We start from the raw sequence: 16,504 nt of genomic DNA, 5'->3' as shown, positions 1-16,504 counted from the left end.
AAGGGAATTTTCAGAACATGAATCAATTATAAATACAGCGCCTGAAGAAATCTAGACCATCGGGGTGCAGGGTACATTAGCTGTATACTCATTCCCCTAAAAATATAAATGTAAATGCAACAAAAATGTCCCTTTTGTTAAAATTTCCATTAAAAAATGTAAACAATATTACCCAATGTAAGTTAATTGTCAAACAAGTCATCCAGTGATTAATCATGATGTTGACCTGTAGCACTACCACAGCAAAATACAAAGCCTTGGTTTGTGTTTGTAAACACGGTGGCTCGGGATTGCATTCCCCAGCGATGTAGATCCAGCATTAATCATTAGGCTTGTGCAATTCGTTTCGTAACAAATCGAAATTCGGCCGAATTTTGCATCTTTCGGACATTCGAATGCATCCGAATGTCCGAATAAAAAAATAACGAATTACAACGAATACGAAAGAAATATAATGAATGAATTCAAATGAATTTGACATGATTCAGTAATACTTTAAAGATCTAATTAAACAAAAAGTCAGCTCAAAGTAAATCTAAAAGTCCAATCAGCTAATTCATTTTGTGCTGGAGGATGGATTACTGGCAAATTGCATTCCTGAGAACCGAGTTAGAAGGGTGTTGTATTGCATTTGAGTCTTTTAACCAATACATATGTGCATAGTGAGGGGATGGACAGACTCTGCTGTGTGCCCTTGTACTGAAGAATGTTAGCCCCTGTACACACGGTCGGAGATTTTGCCAACCAAATCCGTCGGAGTTTGCCCGTCGGATTTAGTCCGAAAGATTGTGTCCGAAACTGTTGCATACACATGGTCGGGCCAAGTTGGCGAAAAATCCGATCTTTCAGAACGTGATGACGTAATTTCGTTACGATGGGACTACATTCAGGCTAGTAGCCAATAGCTTTGATGTTCTACACATGATCGGATTAGGTCCATCTGGCCCAGTTGGTCGGGAAATATTTCCAACATGTTGGAAAATTGGGTCGGACGGAGATTCGGACAGAATCAGTCCGATGCATACCACACACAGTCGGATTATATGACGACACGGTCCGATAAGACTCATTCCGACAGATTCTCCGACCGTGTGTACAAGGGCTTAGAAGGGTGTTGTATTGTATTTGAGCCGAGGAGAAGAGACGTTGTCATTGTGTGTGTTAAAAGAGTCAATAAACAAACAACTTTCCAAACTACAAATCATTATCACTAATGTCTATACATACATAAATAGTGAATTTCAACAAATAAACAACAAACAAACACAAACTAATTAATTTGACACTCTACGAATAACAACGAATTATCCGAAAACATATTAACGTAACATAACGAATATAACAGAACGAAATTATGTATTTTACGAATGACAACGGACCCGAAACTAAACAAAATTTTCCGTTGTGCACAAGTCTATTAATCATGATGTAACCCTGTTGCACTGCCTCCACAAGATTACAGTTTCCCAGTTTGTTTTTGTAAACAGTGGCCAATGATCTTGGTTGATGTCATTGACCAACTAGGGTCATGACCCTAGATAGCCAGTGATGTCACCCAGGATTCCAGACTGGTCTGTTTACAAACACAAGCTGGCTTGGTATTTGTTATGTTCAGACAGTAGCACTTTTTTAATGCCACTTTCCATATCTCCATGCAGTTTTAAAGCATCCCCAAACATGTTGTTTGTGTATTCGCAATGCTTCCTCATAAAGCACAATTAAAGCTTTCTCCCAGCTGAACGTTTTTTTTTTGTATGGGTGCCTGTCATTCATGCTAGCTATAGATGTTTCTTTTTTACCAGTAGCTTGCAAAGTAGCCATAAAAATGGCCAGAACAAATAGCAGGATTCAGCTTCCATAGACTTCAGTATGGTTCTTGATGTGAGCGGAGTTCTTTAACCGCTGGGTTCACCTGCAAATCAATTTTGATCATTCACTCAGCTCTAGTTATAAATGAATCTGAGTGGTTGTCAGATACGCTTGTTTTTGATTTGCTTACCACATTTTCTACTTTTTCATTTGAAATTTGGGCATATGTTTTAATATGGTTAGGCGGTATACCTGTCCTATTTAAAGTAAATTCAATTCATCTTCACAGAAAACCGAGCAAAATATGCTATTATGTTCAGTGGTTTATTTTTATTTTGTAATAGCCTACTGTTCTTCTCACTGAAATGAGTACATTACTTGTCCTGTAGTCCTGTAGTCAGCATTATTTCCCATACATATGCATTTGGTGCTCTCAAATGCATTCAGCATTACATTGGTGCAGGAATATTTACTATGGCATCCGCAGTTGATGTCTTTTGTTTACGGAACATGACACAGAAATAATACAGGTTATTTTGGGTACAATGAGTCTACATCTATTTAAATTTTCTCAGCACCTTGAGAATAACTGACATGACAAGTTTCTGGTTCCGAGATGCCGCTGTTACTCTATTTCCAGACATTGCAGGAATTGTTTTTATTGTTCCTAAGTCTTTAGTAATGCTATTTAAAAATGTATTCTGCTATTGTTTCAGCTGGCAACTTGGGATTCCATAAGAGGCCTTAATGGAAGCCTGCAAGAGAAGCGACTTGACAATGACCTACAAGGATTAACGCTGAAAGTGGTGACTATCTTGGTATGGTACTGCAAAACACAAAACAGCTAAATGTTTATTTTTCACCTTTTGCAAAATTTGACAGTTCTTTGATTTTCTCTGTTCCTCTTCTCTGGTAGGAGAGACTACATAAAATATATTGTTCTGAAAAAGGAAGATAGTACTGTAGGTATTTCTTACAGCTACCAATTTCATATTTTAAATGCAGTTTAGAAAATAAAAGTATGCATCTATAAGAAACCCCTCTAATTTTGCCCCTTTCCTAAAAGTTTATTTTATTTATTTATTATAGGCATTTATATAGCACCAGCAATTTACGTACAATGCCTTGAAATTCTCCACATTTTGTCAAGTTACAACCAAAAATGTAAATACATTTTATTGGGATTTTAGGTGATAGACCAACACAAAGTGACACATAATTGTGAAGTGGAGGTTAAATGATAAATGGTTTTCACAGTTTTTTTTACAAATAAATATGTGAAAAGTATGGCGTGCATTTGTACTCAGCCCCTTTTACTCTGATACCCCTAACTAAAATCTATTGGAACCAATTGCCTTCAGAAGTCACCTAATTGACTGTTGGTCATATAATCTCAGTTCTGTGAAGCCCTCAGAGGTTTGTTATTGAACAAACAGCATCAGATTAAAGCCGGGTCAGATTATTAAAAAAAATATCCCAAGCTTTGAACATCTCACAGAGCATTATTCAATCCATCATCTGAAAATGGAAAGAGTATGGCACAACTGCAAACCCACCAAAACTGACAGGCTGGGCAAGCAGAGCATTCATAAGAGAAGCAGCCAAGAGGCCCATAGGAAGAGCTGCAGAGAGCCACAGCTTAGGTGGGAGAATCTGTTCACAGGACAACTATTAGTCATGCAATCCACAAATCTAGCCTTTATGGAAGAGTAGCAAGAAGAAAGCCGTTGTTGAAAGAAAGCCATAAGAAGTCCCGTTTGCAGTTTTTTTTTAGAAGCCATGTGGGGGACACAGCAAACATGTGGAAGAAGGTGCTCTGGTCAGATGAGACCAAAATTTTACTTTTTGGCCTAAAAGAAAAAAGCTATTTGTGGCAGAAAACAAACTAAAAACTAACACTACACATTACCCTGAACACACCATCCCCACGGTGAAACATGGTGGTGGCAGGATCATGTTGTGGGGATGCTTTTCTTCAGCAGGGACAGGGAAGATGGTCAGAGTTAATGGGAAGATAGATGGAGAAAAATACCAGGCAATCTTAGAAGAAAACCTGTTAGAGCCTGCGAATGACTTGAGACTGGGGCAGAGGTTCATGAGCTATCATGGAATGGTAAAGATCAAAGCATAATCATGTGTTAGAATGGCCCAAAGTCCGGACCTAAATCCAATTGAAAATCTGTGGCACGACTTGAAAATTCTGCTCTCCATTGAGCTTGAGCTATTTTGCAAAGAAGAATGGGCAAAAAGTCACTCCTCTAGATGTGCAAAGCTGGTAGAGACATCCCCAAAAAGACCTGCAGCTGTAATTGCAGCTAAAGTTGGGAAAGTTGATTCTACAAAGTATTGACTCGGGGGGGGGGGGGGGGGGGGTGGAATACAAAGGCATGCCACACTTTTCACATATTTGTTTGTAAAAAATATGGAAAACCATTTATCATTTTCCTTCCACTTCACAATTATGTGGCACTTTGTGTTGGTCAGATCAGCAGACTTGCCGCTGTTTAAAATTCAACATCTAAATAGTCAGAGTTCTGAGTACTGTATTTCACTATATAAACTCAGTTTACTGTTAAAAAAAGTGTAAAATGCAAAACTCCGGTGGGTGTAACAAGATGTCCTCTTGCCCCTTCACAGTGTATCCTTACTGTGGAGGAGTGTGGGGTGTGACAAGATGGCAGCGACGAAACATCACTTTCGTTACACATTCTGATGGGTCACCTAATCTGACTAAACATCGGCTTGTGGGTGAGCCTGTAAGAGTGCCCCCATAGAAAAGTGGCTTGATATGGTGGGCACCCGGTGGGGGGAGGAGCACCCATTAAGAGAAGGATTGGGGCTACTCTGTGCAAAACCATTGCACAAAACAGGTAAGTATAATGTGTTTGTTATTTAAAAAAAAAAAATCAAGGGTTTACAATCAACTTGTTAAATTGCTTGTAAAATCAAAAATTCAAATTATGTAGCTCAAATCATTGTGAAAATAAATTTTCTCTAAGCGTCTTCCAGGACAGCCCATGAGACCTAGGGCTCCTCCTACCAGGACAGGAGACACGTTAACCCCCTCCAGATAAAAGGGCGGTCCTCCAGGCCCCATGTCAGTATTAGTGTTTCCCCTGGACGGGAGGTAACATGTTTCCTGAAACTGGTTCCCTCTGTCTCATGAGCATGGCTCCTGTGGCATTTTGGGGTGGTATTCCTACCTTCTTCTTAGTCCCAGAGTGGCACATCCACCAGGGGAGTAGCCTTATGGCTGCTGTCCCTGCTTATCAGGGCACGGGGAATGGCAGCACTGCGGTGTGTATGCACCAGTCCGCGAGCCGCATGGCGGGAGTCAGCAGTTCCCTCCCTGTTAAAAAGCATGGCTGGAGTGAGCAGAGGAAGAGAGGAAGCCAAGCGCATGTGAAGGGGCGGAACCAAGCTGGCCCACAGGAAGTACCCAGTGGGGTCACTTTCAGGGAATGTGACATCATCAGAGATGCCAGTTCCTGTCTTTAACCACTTGGGATCCGCGCTATTGCCAAATGACGGCATTAGCGCGGACCTAGATTGCCGGGACTACGTCTATTGACGTCGTCCCGGTTACGAGCGGCCTGCGCACCCCCTGAGGGGCGCGCGCGGCGCGCTCTGTGATCGGCGAGTCCGTGAGACTCGCCTGATCACCGATCCGTGTAAGGGGTCGATCCCGACCCCTTATCACGTGATCAGCTGTCAGCCAATGACAGCTGATCATGTGATAGAACGGAGCCGGTAATCGGCTAGTATTCCTCCTCGCGCTGACAGCGCGAGGAGAAAAAAAAGAAGCCGATCGCCGGCGGCCGTGTTCGGGACATCAGTCCCGATCACGACCAGCAATTCAAGCGGACACCTGCCCCCTGCCAGTGCCCACCTGCCACCCGCAGTGCCATCCTGAAATAAAGTAAGTGCCCCCCTGTCAGTGCCACCCAGCAGTGCCCATAGTGCCCACAGTGCCACCCAGCAGTGCCCACAGTGCCACCCAGCAGTGCCCACAGTGCCACCCACAGTGCCACCCACAGTGCCACCCACAGTGCCACCCAAAATCTGCCTCAAAGGTGCTGCACCCCAGTGCCGCCCATCAGTGCCCAGCAGTGCCGCCCATCAGTGCCCAGCAGTGCCACCCATCAGTGCCCAGCAGTGCCACCTATCAGAGCCACCTATCAGTGCCACCTATCAGTGCCCATCAGTCCCATCTATCTGTGGTACCTATCAGTGCCCATCCGTGCCACCCATCCGTGCCCCTTATCCGTGCCACCCATCCGTGCCATCTTATCTGTGCCCATCTTTGCCCATCAGTGCCGCCTTATCTGTGCCCATCGGTGCCGCCTTATCTGTGCCTATTAGTGCCGCCTTAACTATGCCTATCAGTGCCCACCAGTGCAGCCTATCAGTGCCCACCAATGCAGCCCATCAGTGCCCACCAATGCAGCCCATCAGTGCCCACCAATGCAGCCTATCAGTGCCGCCTAATCAGCGCACTTCAATGAAGGAGAAAAATGACCCGTTTGCAAAATTTTATAACAAACTATTAAAACATGATTTTATTTATTATTTTTTTTGCATCTTTTTTTGTTTGTTTAGCAAAAAATAAAACTCCGAGCTGTAACTAAATACCACCAAAAGAAAGCTCTATTTGTGGGAAAAAAATGATAAAAAATTTCATTTGGGTACAGTGTTGTATGCCCGCGCAATTGTCATTCAAAGTGCATCAGCGCTGAAAGCTGAAAATTGGTCTGGGACTGAGGGGGGTTTAAGTGCCCAGTAAGCAAGTGGTTAAACAGCACGAACAGGGATGCTGGGAAACTGGTGTTTAAAAGAGTGAAATCCAGCAGAGGCTGTGGACCACTACAGGGGTGGCATGGACTCCTCTGCAATACCTGCACAGGCACAGAAGCAGGCCCTAACACCAGAACCTCACAGGTAAACTTGAAGTTTATTTAACTTACTTGCACATCCTGTGAGTGTTCTTCCCCTTGTAACCAGTTTGGACTAGGTAAAAGGGGTACATTTTTCCTTTCCTTCTTCACGGGGTGTATGTGGCATAAAATTTATTGGGGTCATTTGTTCTCTTGCAGGCCAAGATTTAGGACAAGGCTCAAGTGTAAGCCATCAAAAAGGAAATGTATGTTTTGCAGAAACAAATTGAGCTCCTCATGGAGCAAAGCAGTTTGCCGCACCTGTATAGATAGCCTAGTTAAGGATAGTTTGCTGTAAGAAAATGCTGACTTCTGTTAGAGATGAGCTTACATCTACATTCAGCTCATTTAAAACTCTAATTGACAAGATTCAAGGTCCATCTCCAATTAGGACTTCAGCCGGTCCTAGCGCTCCACAGTAGAGTGAGGAGAGTGAAGACTCTGAGCCTGAAGCCGGATCCTGCATAGTCTACTCCGGAAGAATCAGGGTCAGATACAGGGCCCAGGGATAAAGTATCTGCAAGGGGCTCAAGGTATACGTAATCATTGGAAGATGTAGATGACTTATTAAAGGCTATCTATATGACACTTGCTATACTGTAGAAGAGAAGGTACAATTGTCTGAACATGACCTTATGTACAAAGGTTTACATAAGAAAAAGGCTAGAGTTTTTTCCCGTGCATAGTTCCCTTTTTTATATTATCAAACTGGAGAGGGAAAAACCAGAGAGAAAACTTTTCTTTTCCAGTAACCTTAAATGAAGGTTTCCATTTGCAGAGGACACAACATAGTCATGGAACAAAAATCCTAAATTAGCACCTCATTCAAAAGTTTAAAAAAACTCAGACCTATCGTTTGACGATATGGGCACGCTTAGGGATCTGATGGATAAAAGAGGAGACATCCTTCTTCACAGAGCCTGGGAATCAGCCATTGGGAGTCTTAAACCATCTCTGGCCTCCACTTGTGTAGCCAGAAATTTAGAAATATGGTTGACACAAATACAAACACACTTTTGGCAGGTACCTCAGAGTGCAAATTCTGAAATCTTTCCCTCTCCTCTTTCGTGCAGTGGAATTTTTGGATGCTTCTTCCACAGAATCCGTAAGAATGACAGCTAGGACCTCGGCCTTAGTGAATTTGGTCAGAAGAAGCCTATGGATTAAAACCTGGTCAGGCGACGCTGCCTCAAAGTTGCGTCTATGTTGTCTTCCCTTAACAGACAATTATATTTTTGGCCCAGGTCTGCAAGTGGCGCTGGAACGCACGGACGATAGAAAAAAGGCCTTTCCAGAGAATAAGAAAAAGCCGACAGCCAGAAAGTTTTTTCATGACCGAAGTAGGCAGCAAGGTCCTAGAGAAAGGGACAGTAGGCTCAAAAAACATTGGACACACGGGCAGAGGTAGAGGGGGCATCTGTTTAACCCTCCTCAACAACCCTCCAAGCCACAGTGACTCGTGTCTCCCAGTGGGAGGAAGATTGAGGGCTTTTTTCCCACAGTGGGCAGCAGTCACCTCAAGTCCATTCATCCTGGACCTAGTGACCAATGGGTACAGTCTGGAGTTTTCTTGCCAGCCACCAGAGTGATTATTGGTCACCTTCCCTCCCCAAGATCGAGTAAAGGCGAGGGCCCTGGGTCTCCAAATTGGAAACTTGTTAGAGCAAAAGGTCCTGATCCCGGTTCTCCAGTCGAATCAGGGCAAGGGATTTTATTCCCACATATTTGTTATCAGAAAGCTGTCGGGAAAATATTGGCTTATCCTGAACCTCCGGTCTCTAAGCCATTAGATCCGGTACAAGCACTTTCATATGGAGATGGTGTTCTCAATCAAAAACCTGCTTTACCCAAACTGCTTCATGGCCACTTTGAATTTGAGGGATGCCTATCTGCATATCCCTATCCATCCAGCTTTCCAAAGATTCTTGAGACTAGCGGTCAAGATGGGAACAGAGAATCGGCACTTTTAATTTCAAACCCTCCCCTTTGCTCTGTCCTCAGCCCCACACATTCTTACAAAGGTGCTGGCTCCGTTAAAGGTTAAAGGCAATAACTATTATTTCTTACCTGGATGACCTCCTAGTGGTGGTGGAGTCATAACAAAAGTTATTAGCGGATCTCCAGACTGTGCAGGACATCCTTCAATATCTAGGCTGGTTAATAAACAAAGATAAGTCTTCCTTAATTCCAGCCCAGATAGTGACGTTTCTGGGGTATGAATTTTGCTCAGTAGACCAAAATGTTTTTCTCTTGCAGGAAAAGGTCTCAAAAATAATGCAAAAAATAGCCTTACAGATTAATCAGTTGGTCTTGATGAGAGAGGTTTCCAGAGCAGTGGGTCTTATGACCTCTTGCTTTCCCGCAGTGCCATGGGCAAGATTTCATCAACGCCCATTACAGCTGTTTCTACTAAGGAACTGGGATGGAAATGCAACTTCCCTGGAATCAAGGGTCTTGTTACCCTCCAGGGTAAAAATAAGCTTGTGGTGGTGAAGGATACACCTGCACCTAACAAGAGGTCTACCCTGGTCCATGCCTATATCCCAGAGGATCATGCAAGTTCCTGGGGATAGGGAGCCCACCTCAGCAACACAATGGCACAGGGAGAATGGTCCTCAAGGGAAGCAAGAGCTTCATCGATCAGAGAGAGCTTCTAGCAGTTCAGAGAGGCTTGCAGGCATTTTAGCTGAAAATCAGGGGTCACAATACCTCAACAAACAGGGAGGTACCAGGAGTTCAATCTGTCATCCAGGAGATTTTATCATGGGCAGAAGGTAATCTAGCCTCAATTACAGCAGTACACCTGAAGGAGACACAAATCTGTCTGGCAAATTATCTCAGCCGCTACTGGGTATATCGAGAAAATGGGTCCCTTCATCCCAAAATCGTTGTGGGTCTCACCGACAGTTGAGGTTTGTCCTAAAGCAAACCTGTTCACAGATCAGAACAGTCACAAGACAGAGAAGTTATTTTCACTGAACCCAGAGGATTGATCATTGGGGATAGATGCTCTGGTGAATCTGTGGCCATTCGGCCTCTGTTATTCTTTCCTGATGATCAGACTAATTCCAGAAATCCTCTGGAAGTTTCTTCTAGAAGAAACAGATCTTATCCTAATAGCCCTTTTCTGGCCCAAGAGGCCATGGTTTTCCCTGTTACAGACTCTGGTCTCAGAGCCTCCACTGAGTATTCCGAAGAGAGAAGACTTATTATCGTAGGGTCTAGTGTCGCACCCACAAAAGGTTTCTTTAAGCTTGATGGCCTGGTATCTGAAGAAAAGATACTAAGCGCCCAGGGGTTCTCTGACAAAGTAGTCAAGACCCTGGTAAATTGCAGAAAACCGGTTACTAGAGCCATATATTCCAAGGTTTGGAAGGAATTTAACTCAGGGTTATTTGAAAATCAAAGATTAACTCATGATGTTCCTTCAATTTTGGAATTTGTTTCAAGAGGGTGTTGACAAAGGTCTTTCAGTTAATACTTTAAAGGTACAGACAGCAGCTATCAATGTTCTCCAATTTTCTCTCTTGGAAAATCCCACTACAGCTATATTCTTCATATCAATGTCCAGGTCCAGGCCAGTAGTGGTTAGAAGTTGTCCAACCTGGGACTTGTCCCTGGTGCTTCAAACTCCGGTTGAATTCCCTTTTGAGCCCCTAGAAGATATTTCAGTTAAGTTACTTACCTTAAAAACTACTTGTCTTGTGGCAATTACCTCAACTCGTAGGATAAGTGAGTTACAGGCCCTATCAGTTAGGGAGCCTTTCCTCACAATTCTTGAGGATTGGGTTGTTTTGAAAACTAATCCAGGGTTTCTCCCTAAAGTGGCCAGTACATTGCACAGATCCCAGGACATTGTACTGCAAACCTTTTGTAAATCACCAAAGGGCGGCCAAGAAAGAAAATGTATTTTTTTAGACATGAGGAGAATTCTTCTCGTCTACTTTGAGGTCACCAAGACCTTTAGAAAAACAGACACCTTGTTTGTCCTCTTTTCAGGAGCACACAAGGGAAAGAGTGCATCTAAAGCTACCTTGGCTAGATGGATTTCTGAAACTTATAAAATTAGGGAAGTTCCTCTGCCTTTTGTCACTGCGCACTCAACAAAAGCCTTATCTGTGTCTTGGGCTGAGAGAGCTGGAGCCTCACCATAACAAATTTGCAGAGCTGTCACCTGGTCCAGTTTTTTTCAACCTTCATTAAACATTATTGCCTGGATCTCCTATCTGCTCAGGAGCAGGCATTTGGCCATATGTCCTGCAGGCAGTTGTCCCTCCCTAGACTAGTAAGTTCTGGCTCATCATCATTGGATGTCCTGGAAGATGCTTAGAGAAAAGCTGAGTTAGACTTACCTGTAACTCCTTTTCTGAGAGTCTTCCAGGACAGCTGTATTCCCACCCGGTTTTGTTTTGAAGTTATATGTATTATGCATATGTTTTACAGGGGCATCCTATGGTTCTCGAGAATACTGACACAGGTCCTTGAGGACCGCCCTTTTATCTGGTGGGGGTTAACGCATTTCCTGTCCTGGTAAGAGGAGCCTTAGGTCTCATGGGCTGTCCTGGAAGACCCTCAGATAAGGAGTTACAGGTAAGTCTAACTCAGGTTATTTACCTCTCTGTAAAATGGCAAAAGTCAAAGAGGATTGGCTTTGGCATTGTCCATATTATAAATATAGCACATGTTAGCATGGCATTACTTTCCCAAAAATTTGAAATCTAGATGTGTTTAATAATGTTAAATATATGACAAGCAACTCAATGTGCTAATGCACTGTGTTTATGAAGGCATAGAATATATAGATTACAATTACAATTGTACATTGTAAACGTATTGCAAAGGATGCTACAGAAGACATTATCACATTACTATGCGTAGTGGTGCTCATGGTATGTTATGATGCAAAATAATTAAATCACAATAGGGTTATTTGTAAACCAGTGAACTTTATAATTTTCCTTTTAAAGTATAAATCAGGGCAAAATAAAAAAATAAAAAAATATTTGCAATGATTCTCCAAAATGCATGCACATTTACCCATGTTTTATTCTTTGAAGACCCTTCAAATACAGAAAAAAAAATACCTGATGATTTGACAGAGATTTGCCCAGCTCCTAATTACTGTTGTCAGACAACACACTGCATTTTCGTAAGAAACTGTGGTGTCAGCCTTGTCCATTTGACTTTTCCTAAACTACTGAATGTGCCCATCCTCATCACCTCTACAAAATAAGGAGTCATGTACCTGTATGTAGAGCTTAAGATGACATAGTTCCTGTCCAAGCACTTCTGGATGTTGAGACAGGGCCAAAGGAAAGGCCCAATTGGGCAGCAAGCTCTCAACAATCGAGCAGCATGGTCAGCAGGCAGAAGTGTGGTCAGTAGTCCCAGCTGAGGTCAGTAGTGGAGACCGACAGAAGTCATGAGCAGGCAAAAAAAGTCCAAAACTAAGGTCAGATAGGAAGCCGAGTCAGTATCAGGATCAAGGATGTGCACCAAGACTGGATTACAGGAACAAGGCGTTCAGGTTTAAATAGACCACTTGGCAGCCGTGAATGTGTGTGTCTGAGTGCACTTGTGCTCATACGTGTAGGCAAATGTGCAATCTGTCTTCTATGGACATAGAAATGTGCATGCCTATGCCTTTGTGCATGCAAATTAGCTGAACAACGTGTCTTAGCCTGATGGCTGTGTTTCTGACATAAGGGCTAATTGTTCAATACATTTTTTTTTTCAAAGGTACATTTAAAAAAATTAAAGAGGCGCAAAGAAGAGAAGTTCATCATTAGAGTTTAGATACTAAAAGAAAATATCACTTCTAAGCCCTTGTACACACGGTCGGACATTCCGACAACAAAATCTGTCGGATTTTGTCTGACAGATTTTGTCCGAAACTGGTGTTACATACACATGGTCGGACAAAGTTGTCGGAATATCCGATCGTTCGTAACGTGATGACATTATTCTGTTACGACGGGACTACGTTCAGGCTAGTAGCCAATAGCTTTGGTCTCGTAATTTGATCTGAGCATGCGTGGCACTTTGTCCGATCGGAATTCTCTACAAATGATCGGACAAAGTCCGATCGGATCATGTTGTCGGAAAATTTTATAGCCCAGCTCTAAAAGTTTGTCGGTCAGATATTCTGACGGAAATAGTCCGATGGAGCCCACACATGGTCGGATTATCCGACAACACGGTCCAATCGGACATTTTCCGTCAGAATGTCCGACCGTGTGTACAAGGGTTAACAGTCTCACATATTTTTTTTTTTTAACACTGCTCTTGTCAGTTTAAGCCAACAAAAGTTAAAGTCTAGTTTGTGAATTTATACATTTTAAAGACTTTGAACCTGGTGCCTTGTCACAAAATTTTCAGCTCATTTTACCAAATCTAAACTTCTTAAGTTAGTTAAATTTAACAAAAAATTGAAAATTGTTACGATATGCAGTCAGTATGTGGAGCTATGCTGAATGTAGAGTGAAATGTCCCCATTTCTATGCTAGCGAAGATGGCAGCATCTTTATTGTATGGAATAACACCAATCAGCTTCCAGGTTTTATTTCCAGGGCTTAATTGAACAAGTTGACATTAGTAGCTAATTGGCTACCATGCACAGCTGCACCAGATTCTGTGTGCTGCAGTTTTAGTAAACCTCCCCCAGTCTGCGAAAAAGCATTAAGGTAGTGCTATTTATTTATTTATTTTTATCAGAAAGCCCAGCATGCTTTGCGAACAAAGGATCATGAATATACTCTGTAAGGATGGGTTCACACTATGTGAATTAGATGCAGATTTACCGCGTCCAATTCATATTGCAGAAGATTGTGACTGGCTCTCTATGGAGCTGGTTTACACATCTACGGAGCAGCTCTGCGTCTTTTGGTTCATTTCCCATCCAAATTCAGACCAAATTTCCGTTTGAAATCGGACTTGAAACGGTGAATGGAGACACACCGGACTCCTGCTGTGAGCCGCTGCAATTTCTAGTGTGAACCCAGTCTAAGGCATGTTTGTTTGTAGATTTATACAATATAATAAAAACAAGTTATGAAATGAAAAATGTATAAATGGGTTAAGCTTCAAAACATTTGTCAAAAGCAAGGTAAAGTTTGTGTTTATGATGCATGTTGGGAAAAAAGTTTTGCTTGTTTTTTTGAGACATTTTATCAGTGTTGTTTTCAATCTTTTGCCTGGTTTTATAATTTTAACACTTCATTTCTGTATTCAGTAGAATCCAAACAGGGAAACATGTAGTAAAATTATAATTACTTTGCAAAGAGCCAGTAAATTTATTTTATACAATTCAGAGCATGCATGTTGGGAGAGGAGGATGTTAGTAGGGAATTTCAGACTATAGCAAACTGTACTTAATTGTCCCTATGCTGTCTATTTGGATATGCATATCAATAGCCTTGCCATTCATTTTATACATACAAATGAAACAAAATGTAAAATTAGTATATTTCCTATTTTGATTTAATTTGCTCAGCCTGATTTATAAACGAAAGATTTTTTTTCCATTCTTAGGAGGAACCTTTCGTGATGGTAGCAGAGAACATACTTGGTCAACCAAAGAAGTATAAAGGTTTCTCAATCGATGTCCTTGATGCATTATCTCAAAACCTTGGCTTCAAATATGAAATTTACCAAGTCCCTGATGGGAAGTATGGACACCCGCTTCCTAATGGTTCCTGGAATGGCATGATAGGAGAACTTATAAATAAGGTAATGATAAACAGCTAAGAATACAGTAATTTTCCTAGATTTTAAAATCAACATAAATATTCAGTTAATTCAGTAACCCTGACTGCATGTCTGTCACTCATAAAAGTGCATATTGGCCAGTTTGGCTAACATGAATCTTAGAATGAGCTGATCACAGTGCATAGAAAGAAAAAAGTATGTTAACATGCTTAATGAAAATGAAACTCAAGAGAAAATTGTTAAATTATCATTTTGTTTCCTCCCCTACCCAATGGGTTTTTATTAGGCCAGAGAGTTGTGATTTACAGATTGTTACAGCAAAGACACTTATTGGTATAATCTGAGGTCATGGTTAATTTTGGGGTATGCATTTGTTTGTGGTGGGTGGACAGTGTTTGGGGGGAATTACTACACTTAGCCATTGTACACATGGTCGGACATTCTGACAACCAAATCCGTTGTATTTTGTCTGACGGATTTTGTCCGAAACTGTTGCATACACACGGTCGGACAAAGTTGTCGGAAAATTTGATTGTACATAACGTGATGATGCTATTTCGTTAGGACGGGACTACGTTCAGGCTAGTAGCCAATAGCTTTGGTATAGGAATTTTATCTGAGCATGCGTGGCACTTTGTCCGTCGGAGTAGGCTACACATGATCGGAGTATTTCCGATCGGAGCATTTTGACGGAAAATTTTACGGACAAGTTGGAAAACTTGGTCCGTCGGATAGTCCGATGGAGACCACACACAGTCAGATTATCCGACAAAACGGTCCGATATGACACATTCCGTCGGAATCTCCGACCGTGTGTACAAGGGCTTAGACCTTTAGGACAAGCTTTCGGTGTACCCTGATAGCTTATCCTGAAAATTCAACAGTTATTGAAAATTAATACAGCATCATGAACAGTATATACCTATGTTACCTATGTTAATTAGAAAGATCAGACAGTCTGCTGTTTTCATTTAGGCAGACCATTTCAATGAGATAAGAGGATCAGCAAAAATCAAAACTTTCTTATGTAATGAGCAATTATAGTTGCCCGAAAAAACAAAAACAAAAAAAAAAACATGGTTTGAAAAACAAAAGTATACTTGCAAACTTACAGTTAGGCCCCTTTCACACTTATGGGACCTGAAATCCATGCAACTTTGACATGACTTGTAGCAATGCCTGTATAATCTTGAAGTCTATGGACCTCAAGTCTCATCAAAGTTGGACCAAAGTAGTGCAGGGAATACTTTGAAGTCGCTGCCACTTAAAGCATTTTTTTTTAGGATGCATTTTTTTTTAAGTATATTTAATGCACTCACATTTGTGAGATTAATCTTCCCTCGATTGCTGATGGCTACAATCACCTTAGGCCAAACCCCCATAATGCACCTAGGAGACACTATACTTACAGTACATAGTTTGTAAGGTTGAATTCCAGTTCCTACAGTTCAACCTGTGTAGGCGTGTGTGTGTGTGTGTGTGTGTGTGTGTGTGTGTGTGTATACTGTACATTGTGTTTATTAAGATTATCTTATAAGAGTTTTTTTTTAATTAGCGACCTTTTCCATTGAAACCAGCAATTGTACAAGGGAGTTCTATATCAATACCTCTCTAATAGTAAAAAAACCCCTCTCCGCAGTTTAACCCCTCCAGCCCTGGAAGATTTTACCTCTTTCCTGACCAGAGCACTTTTTACAAGTTGGCACTGCATCATTTTAACTGACTATTGCACGGTCATGCAATGCTTTACGCAAACAAAATTTGCGTCCTTTTTTCCCACAAATAGAGCTTTCTTTTGGTGGTATTTGATCACCTCTACGGTTTTTATTATTTGCGCAATAAACAAAAAAAGAGCACCAATTTAAAAAAAAAATGTTTTTGCTATAATGAATATCCCCAAAAATGTTCTTAAAAAAAACAAATTTCTTCATCAATTTTGGCCAATATATTCTTCTACATATTTTTGGTAAAAAATTGCAATAAGCATATATTGATTGGTTTTTGCTAAATTTATAGTCTACAAATTATGGGAAGATTTAGGCCATTTTTGATCT

At 41.5% G+C, this 16,504-nt stretch overlaps 1 protein-coding gene across 3 annotated transcripts in view; it reads left to right on the top strand.

The window, feature by feature from the left end:
• Positions 1-16,504, top strand: part of GRID1 (glutamate ionotropic receptor delta type subunit 1) — a 1,763,123-nt gene that overhangs the window by 1,406,618 nt on the left and 340,001 nt on the right. For all 3 annotated transcript variants that reach the window (XM_077454598.1, XM_077454599.1, XM_077454600.1), the window contains exons 9-10: positions 2,526-2,627; positions 14,274-14,471. In XM_077454598.1, the coding sequence (XP_077310724.1) occupies positions 2,526-2,627; positions 14,274-14,471 (300 nt within the window). The remainder of the gene's footprint in view (positions 1-2,525; positions 2,628-14,273; positions 14,472-16,504) is intronic.

The sequence above is a fragment of the Lithobates pipiens genome, unplaced genomic scaffold (assembly GCF_037356315.1).
Source record: "Lithobates pipiens isolate NorthernLeopardFrog02 unplaced genomic scaffold, aLitPip1_a1.2 Scaffold_25, whole genome shotgun sequence".
Lineage (NCBI taxonomy): Eukaryota > Metazoa > Chordata > Amphibia > Anura > Ranidae > Lithobates > Lithobates pipiens.
The sequence above is the reverse complement of the archived record's forward strand: the minus strand, read 5'-3'. Positions and strand labels throughout refer to the sequence as shown.